Raw genomic sequence first — 16,607 nt, 5'->3', positions numbered from 1 at the left:
ACAACTCTGCCGGAATCTCATGCAGCAGGAAGTACATGCCGGTCTATCTCCTCTGGTGGAGACGGTGTACGAGGAGAATGAGAGAGAGGAAGAGACATTCAACCCTGGAGGTTGTCTGAGGGTTACAATGGGTGGAGACCCTCACTGACAAACGGCAACATTCAGCCACACTCAGGCCTCGATGTATAAACCAGGCAGGAATAAACAATGATAAAACAGTAAAAAGAACCAAACTGCTTAGTGATGGATTAAAGAGGGCTGCCACAAAATGAAGGACATATTAGAAGGAGTCAGTAGGATGTTGGTAGTAGCACTGTGGGGGAAACTAATGGAGGAAAAGATGAAGAAAAATGAAGTAGGATGTCTGGTATTTAGCAGCCTGGTTCCTGGAAGTATGGAGGGCGTTTCTAGTAAAACCTACCGTCTTTAGCCGCTTCACTGCATCCTCGCAGATGTGCATGCCGCGAGACTCCTCCACCTCCACATGTCCCAGGTACTGCACGGTAAAGAGAAAGAGGGAGAGGGAGAGTGAGTAATGCTGTGGCAAACCTTTCCTATGCTGAAGATGAAGTAAGGTTACATTAATAAACTCTGCAATGAGACTGGGTATTTAAATGAGTCCAGATTGTCGTATAACCCCTGGCAGGCCAGCGCTGGTGATTTATACAACTAATTAATTACCAGGTTGAGGTCAATCACAGTTCAATTAGTCCCTCATTTTGTCCATGGGGAAAATGCTAAACGTTTTCCTTAAAATATAAATGGGCAAGAGGGTAAATCTAACAGCAAGTGTGTGATTCTATGAAAAAGGGATTGCATGAGAAAAACAATACAAACACATGAAAGGGCAAAGAGAAGATGCTCTTTCCTCTCTCTTTTTTTAGGAAACAAGAGTTTGACATGAAAAGTACAGATGACGATTGGCCCAACATGTGGAGTAAGTTTATCAAACATCCACCAATTCACAGATATGGAGGGAATTATCTTGGAAACATTTTATCAGTTTTTCTTTATCATTCCCAAGGTCACGTGTAAATATTTAAACATAAATCTACCATGCTGGAGAGAATGTGGAGTACTCAAAGCAGATTTCAAACAAATTACTAATTTTGGGGCCAAACTTTACAAAAGATACTAGGATATGATATTCCTATGAGCTACATGATACCCTATCTGTGTAATTTCAGGGAAAGGGATAAAAGATAGGTAATTCATCAAAATATTGGTGATAGCTAGTAACAATGCTATCACAAGGAAATGGGTTAAAGTGGCTCTACCTGCCCGGGAACAATGGACAGAGATAGAAGAGGAAATCTCAAATCACGTCGTTTGATGCAAAAAGCACAGATGGACGAAAAGTGGGAGAAATGGACATTATTTAGGACCCAAAACAGCGACGAAGACTGATGTAGCAGTTAAAAAATAGGAAATGGATAGACTACTTAAAATGCAAACTCCCCAAACAGTTTGTATACATGCACATTTGTGGTTTATGTATAAATATATATAAATGCTGAAAACATCAATTAAAAACTACAGTGGGGAAATAAAAGCACCAATGACCTAGCCTGGCATTGAACCTCTCAGCTCATTTTCGATTTCCAACGGGCGTCATCAACGGGCGCAGAACAAAATGCCTCTGGCCGCAATTGGATTGACCTACAACCAATCAGAGCAACGAAAGGTGTGACGTGGCGCTGAGTGACACATGCAAGTTGGGGTGGTGCTTGGTCTGTTTTAAAGCAGGAATTAAATGCCCGCCAGGTCACAAACTTTCTCAAATTACAGCTAAACAGTGACCTAAAATGTGTTTCAGAAAACATTTTAACCTGGAAATAGGCCATACAGTAACAGAATCTTGATCCATATTTGATGGCAGACGTATCTGCCAGAGCAAATGAAACAAGAGCTCGCAGATTTGTGTGGCAATAAATAAATAAAATGTGTATATACACAAGTCAAGTGTTTCTGTATGTTAAAAGACAAATACTGCAAAGAAATACATATTAAATGGGTGGATATGTACAGTGTATGGACGTATACAGAACAAGAACTACTCTATTGTGAGACCAACACGTTTCTGCTTGAGGGGGGTCAGGGTCAGAAATCTGGGTCACTCACCCTCATCCTAGTGGCCACAAGCCGAAACGTGTTGATCTCACAAAAAGTTGTACTTTACACTACAGGTGTTGCTCGCGTTTTGGCATCTTAAGACTTGTACCATGTACCTTAGAAGTAAGTAAAGTTGTGCCAAAAATCAGTCCACATATATAGTATGTAACCTTAACCTTCAGAGGTGCTATATCACCATATATGTCACACATGTAATGACTGAGATACTTGTTAAGACAGTCATCTAGTAACTAATTAATCAAGAGATGGGATGCATCAGGATCTGTCAGATTGCGCTCAGGGGGAGAAACACTTTGCTTCAGCCATGTAACAACACACATCAGGACTTGGACATCCTACATGAGTGGGTTTGACTGCGACTGAATGAACGGAAAAGGCTGCCTCCTCCAGCCCTCCCTCCCTCCTGGACCTCAAGCAGCATCACACCCTGCTGTGTGTCACTCCAGAGTCACAACCCTGACCGGCCCAGAAGCCATTGTGAGCACGGGCTGGAGAGGAAGTCCTTACCCTTTCCTTATAGACATGCAGACAGACACACAGACACACACAGACACACACAGACACACACACACGCCTGTCACCCCCACCCTCTGTCCCTGCTATTTTGAGAGTGTGACGCCACGGCTGTGAGTCACAATGTTGGCGTATTAGAATACACGTGTGTACACACAAACATGCACAAATACCCACTGACAAAAGACAATACTGATGCAGCGAGGCAGCTGGGGGTATTGAGGACATTGAAAGCAGCGGCATCGCCAATAGGGGATCAGCCAGGAGACGTGGCTGAGGTGGGATGAGTAAAGGCAGGGGAGGCTTCAAGTGTCACAACAGATGCATCATTGTCGCATCTTACTCCGTGCTGTTAGTATGTAGCTGGCAGCAACAATCTGGAGGCTGAAAACATTCACATTTAACAGATGCCTTCAACCAAAGCAACAAAAACAAATCCTTTATTAGTCATTTGTATATCCTGAACAGTGTGTTGTACATGTGAAGGGTAATTTGGTTCTGAAATACAGGTTTATTTGGGGGCCCACTCCAGGATTAGGTCCTCTTGGCACTAATACCACAGTGGGCTAGGATTAGATGCAGTCTATTTATCATGATGTTTGTATTATTGTGCTGTCACTGCCACTGCACTGTTTGTGTATATTTGATGAGGTAGAACATAAAAAGAGATATTGTATTTACATTTCCCTGCGCCTGCTCTAGATTTTCCAGCTGGAGAGGGCCAGCAGAGTAATATGTGCAACCTTGGGATGCACTTAAATTCACATTTTGTTAACATTTGAAGCAGCCGATGATAAGGAGGACAGGGGTCAAGACAACAGCCTGACAGTTATAAAAAAAAAAGAAAGAAGAACAGTCCTGTATTGTTTGAATATTTAGCTTTTAGGGAAATATGTTTTCTTGCCGAGAGTTAGATGAGAAGATATCACAGGTCATAAGTCTGTACAATAACTGTGTAGCTGGAGACAGCAGCAGGTTAGCTTCGTTTAGCAATAAAGACTGGGAACAGCTAATGGTAACAAAAAGCTCAGAAGCTCTGAAGGTGGCATTTCACATACATCAATATCAATGATCTGGAGTTTGCTTTGTCGGTGTGAATCCACTGGATGTTTTCCAGATAGATTCCAGGAATTAATTCAGGGTATTGGCCATATATCAGTTTCAGTGAAGAATTCTGTCAGATTCAATAGAAAGCCTGCCCTTACAAACTCTGCAGACAACAACCTCACACAAAACTGCAAACTTTAATTTCCATATGAACATGTTTACATATGGTACGTCTTAAAAACGTACCATTGCATTTCTTTCTCCGTTTTAGTTGGTAAGCAACACACATGAGCAATTTAATCAGCAGTCTCGTAAGACTGACATTTCCATACAAGGCAAATCTACAGTTTTATGCCTTTGACAACCACCTTGAATCAGAAATAAATTGTCTGTCGCAATTTCAGCTGGAAAACAACGGACACAAGAAAAACTGTGGTAATCCGTGGAGAACTGGGCTTTTACTATGCTTGTAAAAAGGCGGTAAGTAGTGGGGGGGAGCCCCAAGCCACAACATTAAAGGCTCATTTCACCCCATCTTAACTCCACCACCCCTCCAGAGCCCGTTTCCCTCCATACCACTTTCAAACAGCCTTCAGTTTCTTCTTTTTCTCCACTGCATCTCCTCTCCTCTATTGGATCATGGTCTTTAGTGCGGCAGTCAAGTGATAATTTCACTGCAACTATTCCAACCCACACACACACACACACACACACACACACACACACAACTGGGCTCCTACAGTATTGAGGCACCTAGAGCTGGAGAGAGGAAGCAGCAGGGGGAGGGGGGACATACAGAAGAGTAGCATGGTAGGTTGCGGCGTAACGATGAAAGCCAGTGCAGGGAAAAATGCTGCTGGAGAAGTGTGTGTGTGTGTGTGTGTGGCTGCAGAAGTACAAGAAGGAAAGAATGACAATGAGAGATAAGCTCATTTGTCTTTTGCCCACAGTGGCTGATCTGTTATTCACTGGCTACTTCCACTATTAACAACTTACCATACGCTTTTTAGAGGAGAGGAAGACCCTGCAACAATGATCAGTCACCTGAGTTTTGGTAAGGTATGCCTATTGACTAGTTACAGTTACACAGCGCTGGTTTGTCTTTGGTTGCTTTATGTCGGCAGAGCATTCTTAAGGAAAGAAAGAAATCGCCAGTACTTTAATGAAACCTCTGGATAAGCCAATTAGTTTCTTAAAAGACAAAGAAAATGTGCCTACTTAGTAAGTGGGGAATAAAAACAAATTAGAGAAGACGTAGGTCCTCTACACATTTATAAGAAGTGTGAGGAAAGAGTAGAGTAATTGCAAATCAACAAACCTAGCTTTGAGTACAGCAAAGAGACTATAATAGGGAGCAGGTGGGGAAGGGAAGGTGTGTGTGTGTGTGTGTGTGTGTGTGTGTGTGTGTGTGTGTGTGTGTGCGTGTGTTTGTTTGTGTGTCGAGGGTACATTTTTGCAGACAGCTTAGAAGAGATCTTGAAGCTAGGGCGTTCCACACACTGGATAAGATGTACACACAAACGACTTGAAGCCATGAACCGACACGCACACGCATTCCACCTTTAAGTCGCTATCTGTTCTACCTATAAACACAAACTTCAAGGTAGTCTTAAAGCCCCTCCATTACCGTCCTTTACTTTCTCACCACAGTCACTTCCACCTCTGTATGCTTACGGTATTTTCAATTCCCGTTTTATGCCCAAAGAAAAAAACAGGTCAAAGCATCAAAACCATAGCCTGTACACTTTTATGTAATGTACAATCCACATCCTTGACAAGTCTGTGTTTTCATTTCCCCCTTTTTATTCTGATGAGGTGAGCATTTGGACTCGTGTTATGAGAGGAATCGTACCGTTGCACTTCTGTGTTAAAAGTGGAAGGTTTTGTTGCCAAAACACAGCGAACTCTCCACTCCATCAGCTGCAGCACAGCACTGACGATATATACTGTATGCAGAAAGATACTGCATCAGTGTGTCTTGTCCTGCCTAATTGCAGTGGCCCTGGATTTCTTATTTGTCAGCTATAATAAAGTTTCTTTAACTTTGTACATTTTACTTGATGATTCAAGTGGTTCTGATTACTATTGGAGGCCAGGAATCAATTGTGCGCACACATCCCACAGGTTTGGAAGGCTACAGCAGATAATCTTGCAACCTAGATAAAAGCTGTGCTCACAGTCTCTGAATGCTTATGATTAATCACAAGCGGCGTCCTTGGGGAGCCCGGCAGCATGTAAGTTTCTCAGAGGTACGAGTGTGCCACAGTAAGGTCAGCACTGCACTTTGTGTGCGAGTTTGTGTGTCTGTGAGGTTTTGTATGCAGGTGCGCTTATGTGTGAGGGAGAGTCACCTTGACTGCAAAGCTACATTTGCCGCTGCGGACCGCCTCCTCGTCTGTCTGCCACTGGTGCGGCCGACTCGACTCCGGCACGTAGACGTCTTTCTTCCGGCGGAAGCTCTGCCTTAGCTTATTCATCGCTGAGCTCCCTGTGAGTGGTGAGAGACACTTTATTAATACCCAGGGCGAAAATTGGGCTTTCAGCAGCAGCAAAATAATGAAAGGTGCAGCACTGGTTGGTGGCAGAAACTCAAAAAGGCAACAGTTAAAAGGAAACAGCAAAACCTATGAGGTATTAAGTAATGATAGAAGTTTGGGAAATGTACCAGTTCACGTGCAGTCAATAGTGTATGTCAACACAGAAATGAGTCAACTTCTTGTGTTTGATAACGCATAAGAAGCTGGTGATCGTGCAGAATCCCATTGCTACCAGACTACCACTTCCATGCCCTGTATAGTGCCTGTAAATAGGAATGCTTTAAACACTGACATCAGTGCACGACACAATAAGCTGTTGTCTCTCTGACTCACAAGGAACAAAAGAGCTGGAGCCTGAGACTTTGTACTGTTAGGCGTCAAGGCGGCCCAAATAAAAGGGAACAGAGGACAGCAGCCAGAGGACGGCAGTCTGCTGTTCAACTGAGGAACTAAACAGGCTTTCCAACGTTATATGATTTATTGCCAAAAAGCATTGTTACCACAGAGAAATAATTTACCAAACACAAATTTCCTTACTTTTTGTGCTAAGTTTATATGTTTTTGTGCATATTATAGGTTTACAAAGTGAAAAAGCCCAAAGTCCACCCCAAAGGGACAGCTCTATTGTAGTCCAGCCTTTACTTCAGAGACAAACGTGGTCACTTTGTAACACACGTTATAATGCTCGCCTAGCTGCTAGCATGGCACGCCCTCATACTCTGCTTCTGACTGGCTAGTAGTACTTACCTAGGTACTGTCAGGGCCCGCCCTCATACTCTGCTTCTGACTGGCTAGTAGTCCTTACCTAGGTACTGTCAGGGCCCGCCCTCATACTCTGCTTCTGACTGGCTAGTAGTCCTTACTGTACATGTGCGACTCCCAACAAAGATGGAACAGAAGTGAGATGTCTCACTCTGTAGCTAAAACAGAGAGCTCAACACACAGGGTGAAAAGAGGAGCTGCAGCAATGTGCAGTACAACAATAATATGGTGTTTTTTGAAAATTAAACCACGTAAACCTCTTTTGATATAACCTCTAAATACAATTATGAGCCTGAAAATGAGCATAATATGAGCACTTTAAGTGACAATGTTTTTTAACTTCTAGATCAATTGGAATAAAAAAAAAAAAAAAAAAACTTAAAAACCTTAGTTTACAAAATGAATTTCTGGTCAAGCTTTGCACTAACTTGTACTAGCTTCTAGGACTGTCCCGAATACCTTTTTTTTTTTGTGCTTTGAAGCTTCAGTAATTATCAACAGCGAAATATTTCAAAGCTTCTGTGGTGGCTGTGTTTTCCGTCAGATCGTTTATAGATCTCAACATTTCCGACCGCACTCGAAGGCAGCTTCGTTTCACAGAAACGGAGAGAAAGAAAAGAGATGGAACTACTGTGCATTGTTGTTGTAGTAAACACTCATCTGTTGTTAAGAGGCGATAAGAGGCAGTGATGTTTCCTGTTTACTGTACAACGCCTCCTCAAAACTGACCGACAAGTCTGATCGCTGGTTACATGATTGTCCACCGCAGGGTTGCGTTACTCCGAAATGTCACTCGGTCTCGACTTTTTGCCGCAGGCAATCAAAATGAATGGAAGACATGCGTTTCTGCCCGACTGTCTGACGCGGTGTGAATGCACACTCAGCCAGACAGCGCTTCACTAGAGCTTTGGCATAATGCACAGCATTTATCAAAATCGCCTGAAAACGACCAGGTGGATACAGTATAACCACACAGATCTCTACACACAGACCGCTCGCTTATAACTCTCCATTTCTCCGTTCTCGGCTGAGATGGAGGACATGGCGCTGCATGAATTAGCCAGCCACTAGCGGACATTTAGCAAGCAGTTTAATCCCGACAAAACACCGCAGTTAATTTCAGCCTGCATGTACATTTAAAAAAACAAAACATATATTTGAATCCCAAAATTGAAAATTGAATAGCTACCCAAAGAACGAAAATCACAATAGTGGAATATTCGAGTCCAGCCCAACTAGCTTCCCTGTACAAGTTTAGGGGGTTTATTAGCAACATTACAGGTAAGCTTACTTTTGGTTTAACCTCCAAATAAAGTGGTAGCTAATCTTGTAAAACTTTTGGTTTATTTTGCACTTGTATGATCGTTTTACTTCATCTCATGTTTGTTGCCCTGTCAGACTTCTTTAGTGACCTCGCTGCACTCTGAGATCTGAGCAATTACTTAAAAGATTAAAATTTGATCATAACCAATACAACCTCTATCAAAATAAACTTATAATAAACCACATTCTTCCATAAAAAGGTTTTCTTAATGTTGAGTCAAGGTTTTGAGTAACAGGTCACTTAAATGCAGGTTCAAACATGATAATTCTCTGAAAATCTTGAAACGGCACAATTAATTAGACTAACAGCACTACTTTAAACGGTGCATGTATATCTTCTTGGCTTTGGGAGGAGATTAGGAGGCACAATAAAGCAGGAGACCCAATTAAAAGTTGCTGATCCAAACTAGAACTGAGAGGTGCATCCATCATCGAAAGCCTGGCTCACGTCTCCCTTAGCAACTCATAACTTGGCACCAGAAAGGGTTCAACCATGCAATTCTGACTTTTAACACGTGAGCAGAGCGTACCCCTTGACTAACAAGTTGCACCCACTAACTTCTGAGTGGATGAGGATCTGGCTGGATTAAAAGGTCTTTAATCCAGGAGAGCTGACTGTCCGCACACACATACAAGAGCAAGCAGCCACGTAGCAGCGTTCAATCGCACACATGCTTACAGCGACCACACACATATGCACCTACTTAACTACACAAACAAACACACACACACACACAGGACTGTGCTGTCTGTTTGCATAATGAAACCTGTCCTGTGAGCCGATACTGGCTGGGAGGTAGAAAGTGCTCTCTTATCGGCCCGAGCCAGGCTCCAGCTCTGTGGGCGGCACACAATGAAGCTTTCAGCGCTGACCAGGCTACTGAAACACACATAAACACATCAAACTTCCTACTGTCACGAAAGGGGAAGACCTGGAGTGGACCATGGGTTTAGGAAATGGCTCTGCAGCATATTTCTGCACTTCAAATGTCCCCAGTGTACACCGACGAAAGACGCAAAACCAAGTTTAACCTGCTGCGTATTTTCCGAAACAACTACATTTTATGAACTAAGTATGACTACTAAATGACAGCTCGTCACTTGGCCAAATGAGTGGTAGCGTGGCCCACCTTGCAAGCCAAATTCAAGTAAAGATTTTGGCTGTAGCTAGTGGATTTTTGTCTCCCTTTTCCCACGTGTTCTGGAAACTCTGCAGATTGTGTGACACAGTCAATGCCTTTCTTTCTTTCTTTCTTTCTATTGTGTGTTCTCTACGGAATCACTCATAGAAAGACAATCATGCCCCCTGAGTCATTCTGCAGGTAGAGACACAAATTCAAAAGGCGAGTGGTCTGAAAATGGGGCAGAAATGTCGACTAACAAGGTGTAAAGCAGGCGCTCTGATGTGTGAAAGCACCTGTTTTGTAGCAATAGCCAAATACCTCTGCAGGTGTCATGATATAAAAAAGGCACCCAGTCTCTAGACTCTAGTGTGTGACTGGGCACATACACAATACAAGTTGTAGCCTGCAGTAGAGTGAAGTGTTTGAAAATAAGACGACAGGGCGAGAGGGAAAGAAATATTGCTTCATCCCTCACTCCCGCTCTCGCTCTCTTTGCACACTGGTTTATTTAGGTCATATCATATTTGGGCTCACTGCGGTGCCAGTGACAGGCTGCACGCTTCCAGCCTGCAGAGTGTGAAGAGGAGGAGCAGGAGAAAAACTCCAGATTAAAGCATTTGTGTCCAATATGTTACGCACGCATTTTAAGTCAACGTTGTCACCTTGACTTCACTTGCCAAATTGTCACCAGAAACAAGGCACGACTCAGCACCAGTGTTCTTAAACATAATATTGTAAATACGTGAACAGGGTTGGTGCAGTCGGGCCACTTCGGGCAAGTAAATATAACAACTCACTTGCCCGTTTGGGGAAAAAAATATTTTTTTATTTTTTTCTGATCATCATGGTATCATACATTGATGTTATTTGATAACTAATTAACCAATCTGTACAGGGGCCAGTAAAAACGGACTTTGGGCAAGCAGTTTTTTTTAACTCATCTTTAAGAAAACTTGACACCCAGGAAAAAGTAGAAAGTGTTTAAAAATAAATAAATAAAAAACAGTTATATGGCCTTTCCAGAATTTGAAACAGCTGTGAATTGGTGTTGGCGAACATGTTTGCCAACTTGACAAACACACATTTTTCTGAGAATGAGGTAAGTTTAAGTGCTGAAAACATCTTATTATTTATCTAATAATGTGTTGCCTAGTTCTTCAATTAGTCAATGTTTATTTATTTTTTTAAGAAACATTTTTTATTGCCTTTTTTTACTTTAAATTAGTCAACATTTTAAGTCCATTAAATGTCAGAGGAAGGAACCATCTTCCAAACTGCATGTTTTGCCCAAAGATATTTAATTTATGATATGCAGGGTTCGTACACCTTTTCCGAGGTCAAATTCAAGCACTTTCAAGGTCCATTTTAAAGATTTTTCCAGCACCATACAGCACTGTAAATTACATACCAATACATAGTCAAAATTATTATTTAGTGTTTTTAATCACATTAAAAGAGATAATGCTACAAACAGCCCAAATTGTGTTTCGTAATAGCAGAAGGATCAGACGTCTTCATGGTTCATAACGTAACATACAGTAAGCTATGGAGAGGAGCACTGAGTGGGAGGATCTGAGCCAAATGACATGCAGCTGGGTCATTCTGTGTCAAATCAGACTAACTCCAGGACAACAGTTGCTGCACCCTCTTAGATTTTGCTCAAAGTTTATGCTACCCTTAATGTCTTTTCACACTTTCTTTCCAAATCTAGGGCATGCCGTACAAACTTGTTTGGGCTGCCTATGAATAATACTTTCATTATCTTAATGTCCAAATATTGCTTCCCAGATAATGTGATTTTCAGGCTGTAAAACTGAAGTAATTTCAAGGGCTGAAGACATAGGATTTGAACAGAACTATTTTACAGGCCTTGGTATTGGGACACATTCCTGATATAGACAAGGTTTGAACAAAATCTGAGACAGTGCAACAACAACCTGTAATTCCATTTTAACCCAGAAGACCTGCCTGATAAATAGACAATATTAATTGAAAAAAAATCCATTTCATTGCCAAGACATATACATTCATCTACTGGAATAGAGCAGTGTAAATATTGCATAAGGCCATCCTCGACCTTACAGTAGGCTACTTGTATGACACGATTTATGTTCAGCAATCAACGATTGTTGTTCTGCACTGGGCTAACGTTTGCAGGTTTTAATTTGTGGGTAGTTAATGTTACATTTACCGTGATGTAACTTTGGCTACGTTCACTGCGTATTCCACAAATGAACGTGCCATAACGGGAATGCAATACTAACATTACATTCTCACACCTACTCTCAGTCATTCCTAGCTAGCAGTTACTAGCGTAAACAAATAGGCGCTAACGTGTACAGTACATAGACAGTAAAAGGGTACAGGAGGCTACTTCAGTTGGCTAACTTGAAACTTACTTCATGTGACTCGAGAGTGCAGACTCGGCCATTGTGAAAAGCTGCACGTCTTTTTTGCAGACTTTACAAGAGGCAACTCGTGGGGGTTTGTCCCCGTTTAATCCATAATTTGTACTTTTCATCTTCCAGCCAACGTTTATTGAAACGAGAACTTCCCAGCAGAAAATTTACGAATCCCACTATGGCTAAGCCAAGACGAAGCAGCTCGATTGGTTGGGGTTAGGCACATGGATAGCCAACCTGTACAAATGGGGTTACGTTATCTTGCGTAAGCATGGACGCCTGGCCAATAAATGCTATTAAAGGGCGGGTCTTGGCGTAGCCATAGTACGATTCGTTATATCGCCTCCCGGCATGGTGCAGTAGTGGTTTCACTGGGGCAGAGTCACACCTGGCAGATCACAGTCACACATGCAAGTGAGCAGGTTTCATTTTAGGCTCTCCAACATTTTATTTCTCCATTTAATAAACAAACTATTCAGTCAGATAGGTATTTGTTGTGAAAGAAATACGGTTACAATTTCAAGCATTTTATCTAAAATGTAAGCACTTTTCAAACCTTGAAAACACAACATCAAAATTAAAGCATTTTTTAAGCACCCGTATGAACACTGGATATGAAACAAGAGAAACTCAGCAAATCCTCACACTTGAGAAGCTGGTTAAGGCTGCACTAATCTCTCTCTCTATATAAACAATGGATCTAATGACAACTTGTATGTGAAAGGAGTCAGTCATAGTGGCAAACCCACAAAGAAATGATCAACCAACTCTGCGGTTCTCCTCAGCTGTAAAGAGCGTTTAAGCATCTTTTAGCTCATCGTTTTGCTCTTCTGACCTGCAAACTCTCATCACCCTTGTTTCCAGCTGTGAAGGAGCTTTGATAAACCAACTGTACGCTAGTGAGCCGCCACTGAAATGTAGCCAAATATGAAATATTTACAGCTTGAACCACTTTTCATTTAACCACGCTTCGAGTTATTGTATATTTGATCTAAAAGATGTATTTGACATAACGGTTTGTTTATGGTAAATTCTGGGATGAAGCAGCCACCAGCTCAGACTCAGTGCAGAACAAAGAAAAATTCCTTCCAGGATATCTTAATTTGGGAGAGAGAAAAAAGTTGCTTTGAATTAATCCATGGGACAAACAGGTAGAATACCATAAGTCTGGAAAATAGTTTGGGTTTTTCATCCCGCAGGGCGATGTCGGTGCATTAATGCCCCAAAAGTTTTATGCTTCTTCGTACAGCACTTTACCAAACTCACCTTCTGAATCACTTAACACTTGTGCTGCTGCCAGCTTACAACCCACACACCTTCTCTCCGGCGTACTGCAGAGCTAAGAGGGACAAATAAGGAGAGATCAGGAATGTAAGTAAAAAGCACATATACTCATGTGCTTGGGAAAGCATTTGCACCGGCAGTGTTGAGTGACGGTACACTGAGAGTACCATTTGCAGGAACGTGATATGAATACCCCAACAAGGTCAAAATGTTAATACTTTCTTCACATCCAACTCAGGGCGTACCTATTTCTAAATTCTTTGTACTTTTTACCCCTTTCACCCTCTTACAGAACAACACAATGACCTTCCATAGATCCACATGTGCCATTGAACCACCACAGATCATCTGAACCGGACTCCTCGACTCTGCTCTAGAGTTGAACCACTGTCTGTTTATACACTGCTTTGGTATGAGAGCATTTATGATCCAAAAAAAAAATAGAATAAAGACTTAATAAATTCAACTCCTGTGTTGATTTCAAATGAAAAAACTGCAGCAAAACATTTTAATCAACGGGTATATAAGGTATTGACACTATATTTATGTACAGTGTGCACTGAACTACAGTTGCAAAGGGAGGTCTGTGTCAACAGCGACAACCAGGGATTAAGCTGTAAAAGCAGACTCGTAGGTCAAACGTGGGTTGAACACATGTTCATTATCCCACGTCAAACACAGAGTTTGTGTATGAAAGCTGCCACTGCCACAAGCATTAGGTAACTCTATTGTGTGTGTGTGTGTGTGTGTGTGTGTGTGTGTGTGTGTGTGTGTGTGTTGGCAGGAAGGTTAGCAGTGATGGGTAGAGAGGACAGGCAGAATGGGCCAGAGGAAGCAGAGCTCAGAATGAGCAGCGCGGGGGGTGATGGGTGGGCCATGTGAGGTGGGTTTAGCCCCTTGGTTTGGCCATGAGCCAGAAAGAACAAGGCAAGGAGGGAGAAAAGGTGAGAGACAAAGACGGAACAGCAAATTTAGACACAGTAAAGTGAAAAGAAGGTTAAGGAAGGGAACAGTTAAGGTAAGTGGCAGGAGGGACAGAGGGAAGTAAATTAATTAGGATGGAAAGAGTAAGTGAAGATGGAGGGAGAAGTAGGGTGGAGGAGGAGGTAGCCTTAAAAAAAAATGAATTAGCACAGTTTCCCTTTGGTTTGTTATTATTCCAGACTCATTAAACATAAGCATAATGTTCCTCACAGCAACAGTTTGCCTTCAAAAGTTTTGAACTGGATTAAAAAAAGTATCTAGCCAATGCAACCTCATGACCTCAAGTGAGGTAAATGAAACCTGCACTTGAACCGACAGTAATAGCTTCTGGCTCTGGCAAATCAGTCACAGAGTTTATGATATTTGTTGGCATTGATGGCCCCGGTGCTATCCTTTTAAGTGAAGCGGACAAATACAGCTAAATATAAATGGAGTGACTTCTAAATGTTGCTTTTTGTACATCTACAAAGCAATAGCAAAAGCCATAGCTGTACATCGTTTTCCCACTGAGAAAAGCGAGTAGCACTCTTTATGCAACATGCAATGTTTCACTGCATTTTGGTTTATTCAAGTTGTCTTCGGGTTTATTCATCTGCCTCTTCAACAATTGACTTTCTTCTATTGTTGAACAGCAAGGCAAATATCCCAGCATAACACAAGTATAACTATGTTTGGACACTAACACATTGGGACAGACCACACAAAATGAGACAGAAATGAAGGGTACTTTTCACTTAAGGCCAAAGGTTGCATGACAGGTGTAATCATCACAGATTTTACTCACTGACGGCACTGATGTTTGTCGAAATACAACATGTCCAAGGGCCAGCTTTTAGAGCATCACAAATAAAACAATCCTAGGGCAGTTTTAAATGAAGTGAATCGAGAATAGAGAGGTATAGAGGGTACTGGGAGAGGGCGGGGGAACTAGATAGAACAGGCGGGTGGGAGGAGGCAAAGGCTTTGGAGCAGGAAAGCAGGATCTGATCCCTGCTGGAGCTGTCACAGCTCCTATAGTCCGGTGACGTGAGGATCTCTGGCTGTTCTCCTTCCAGCGCTAATGAGAACAATTACACAAGGACCATTTATACTCTCTCTGTGTTCACATACACAGAAACAAGCAACAGTGAAGGACAAAAAAAACATGGAGCTCTCTGAAGACTCTCACGTGCAATATCATCAATGTACTCAATTATGGACATAGGCACACAGCGTCAACAATGGTGGTAAATTGTAAAGACAGAAAAGCACAGAGGAGGAGACGCACAGGACGAACAGAAATACATAAGTAAAGAGATAGAGGGAAAAATAGAGAGTAGGAACAGGACTTTCCTTTCTTCAGTCAGCACTGTGCTGCTGCCTGGGAAGTAGGGAGGGAGTGCTGCTGCTGGCTGTAGATGTAACAGCATTTGAATAATCTCTCCAGGAATGGAAAACTGATTAATCCTTGTAGAAGGATCCAAGTGATGAGTACAGCGGTTGGGTTTCAAAGAAGAGGGAGGGAGGAAGGGAGGGGAGGGAGGAAGGGAGGGACGGGCAAGGAGAGGGAGGGAGCGAGGAAGCGTGAGAGAAAGAAATAGAATGGGCAGCAATTCAAGACCAAAAAGGCCCCACTGTCTCCTTTCATGACTTGCCCCACCACTGTGCCAGCTGATACTCTTCATCCTATTTTATACGGCTTTGCTAAGGGAATTCCATGTTATCGGTGTTCAGACTGCATTCATAGTTTGGAGAGCAACATAGATATGATAGCCTCGATCAATAAGGCCGGCCATCCGTAATGCAAAACACGCCTGGCCAGCATATCTGAGCGCTGTTATCAGGGAGCTGGCCCGCTTGAGGTGATAGTGCCTCTGTTCTGCTCCAAAAAACAGCCGGCAAAATGCTGTCACTATGGTAATCCAATTTTCCAGACCCCGCATTGTGGCTTGGCATGCTTATGTAAAAAAGAGGGGTATAAGAAGAAACAAAACAAGGACACATTTTTAATGAAAGTGTGCGCACGTGGTAGAATGTTTTTAAGGAGAAAGTAGGCCTATCAACAGGAATAAAATATCAAAATTATGATCATGGGAAAAAATACGTTAACAGCTTCAGAATTTCGATGTCGATAAATCGTCCAGCCCTAGCGTGCAGTGCATTAAAAGCCAAGCTAGGTACACAAGGGAAAGGCTGCATGTCCACGACAAACTTTGGGACCAGGATCAGGGTCAAAGGTCAGGGCCAATCTCCTTTCTGGCATCCTGGTTGGTAGGTTTATGGTGACAACAGAGGGAAGTTAGCCAACCAATCCCTCCGTATTTTTATTACCAATAACTGTAAAACAAATACAATAAAACTGTCAGCGACTGGAGTTGAAAAAGTCAGAACAGTATTGCACAGGGCTGCAATAGATGTAGTGACAGTCTGATATTGACATTCAGTGTTCAAGTTCAAGAGAACCATGTGAGATGGGGCGCCCAGCTGATTCCCTTCATTAATGCTAATCGTTAATGCTC

The 16,607-nt window shown here is 42.3% G+C and overlaps 1 protein-coding gene across 7 annotated transcripts in view; it reads right to left on the bottom strand.

Annotated features, from left to right (window-relative positions):
* numb (NUMB endocytic adaptor protein) overlaps window positions 1-16,607 on the bottom strand; it is a 48,434-nt gene that overhangs the window by 14,183 nt on the left and 17,644 nt on the right. For all 7 annotated transcript variants that reach the window (XM_078277189.1, XM_078277191.1, XM_078277188.1 and 4 more), the window contains exons 2-3: window positions 6,045-6,181; window positions 422-496 (exon numbers count right to left, since the gene is read on the bottom strand). In XM_078277189.1, the coding sequence (XP_078133315.1) occupies window positions 422-496; window positions 6,045-6,170 (201 nt within the window). In that variant the 5' untranslated portion in view covers window positions 6,171-6,181. The remainder of the gene's footprint in view (window positions 1-421; window positions 497-6,044; window positions 6,182-16,607) is intronic.

Source organism: Sander vitreus, chromosome 20, assembly GCF_031162955.1.
Source record: "Sander vitreus isolate 19-12246 chromosome 20, sanVit1, whole genome shotgun sequence".
Lineage (NCBI taxonomy): Eukaryota > Metazoa > Chordata > Actinopteri > Perciformes > Percidae > Sander > Sander vitreus.
Note: the sequence above shows the minus strand (reverse complement) of the source record. Positions and strands in the feature narration are given on the sequence as shown.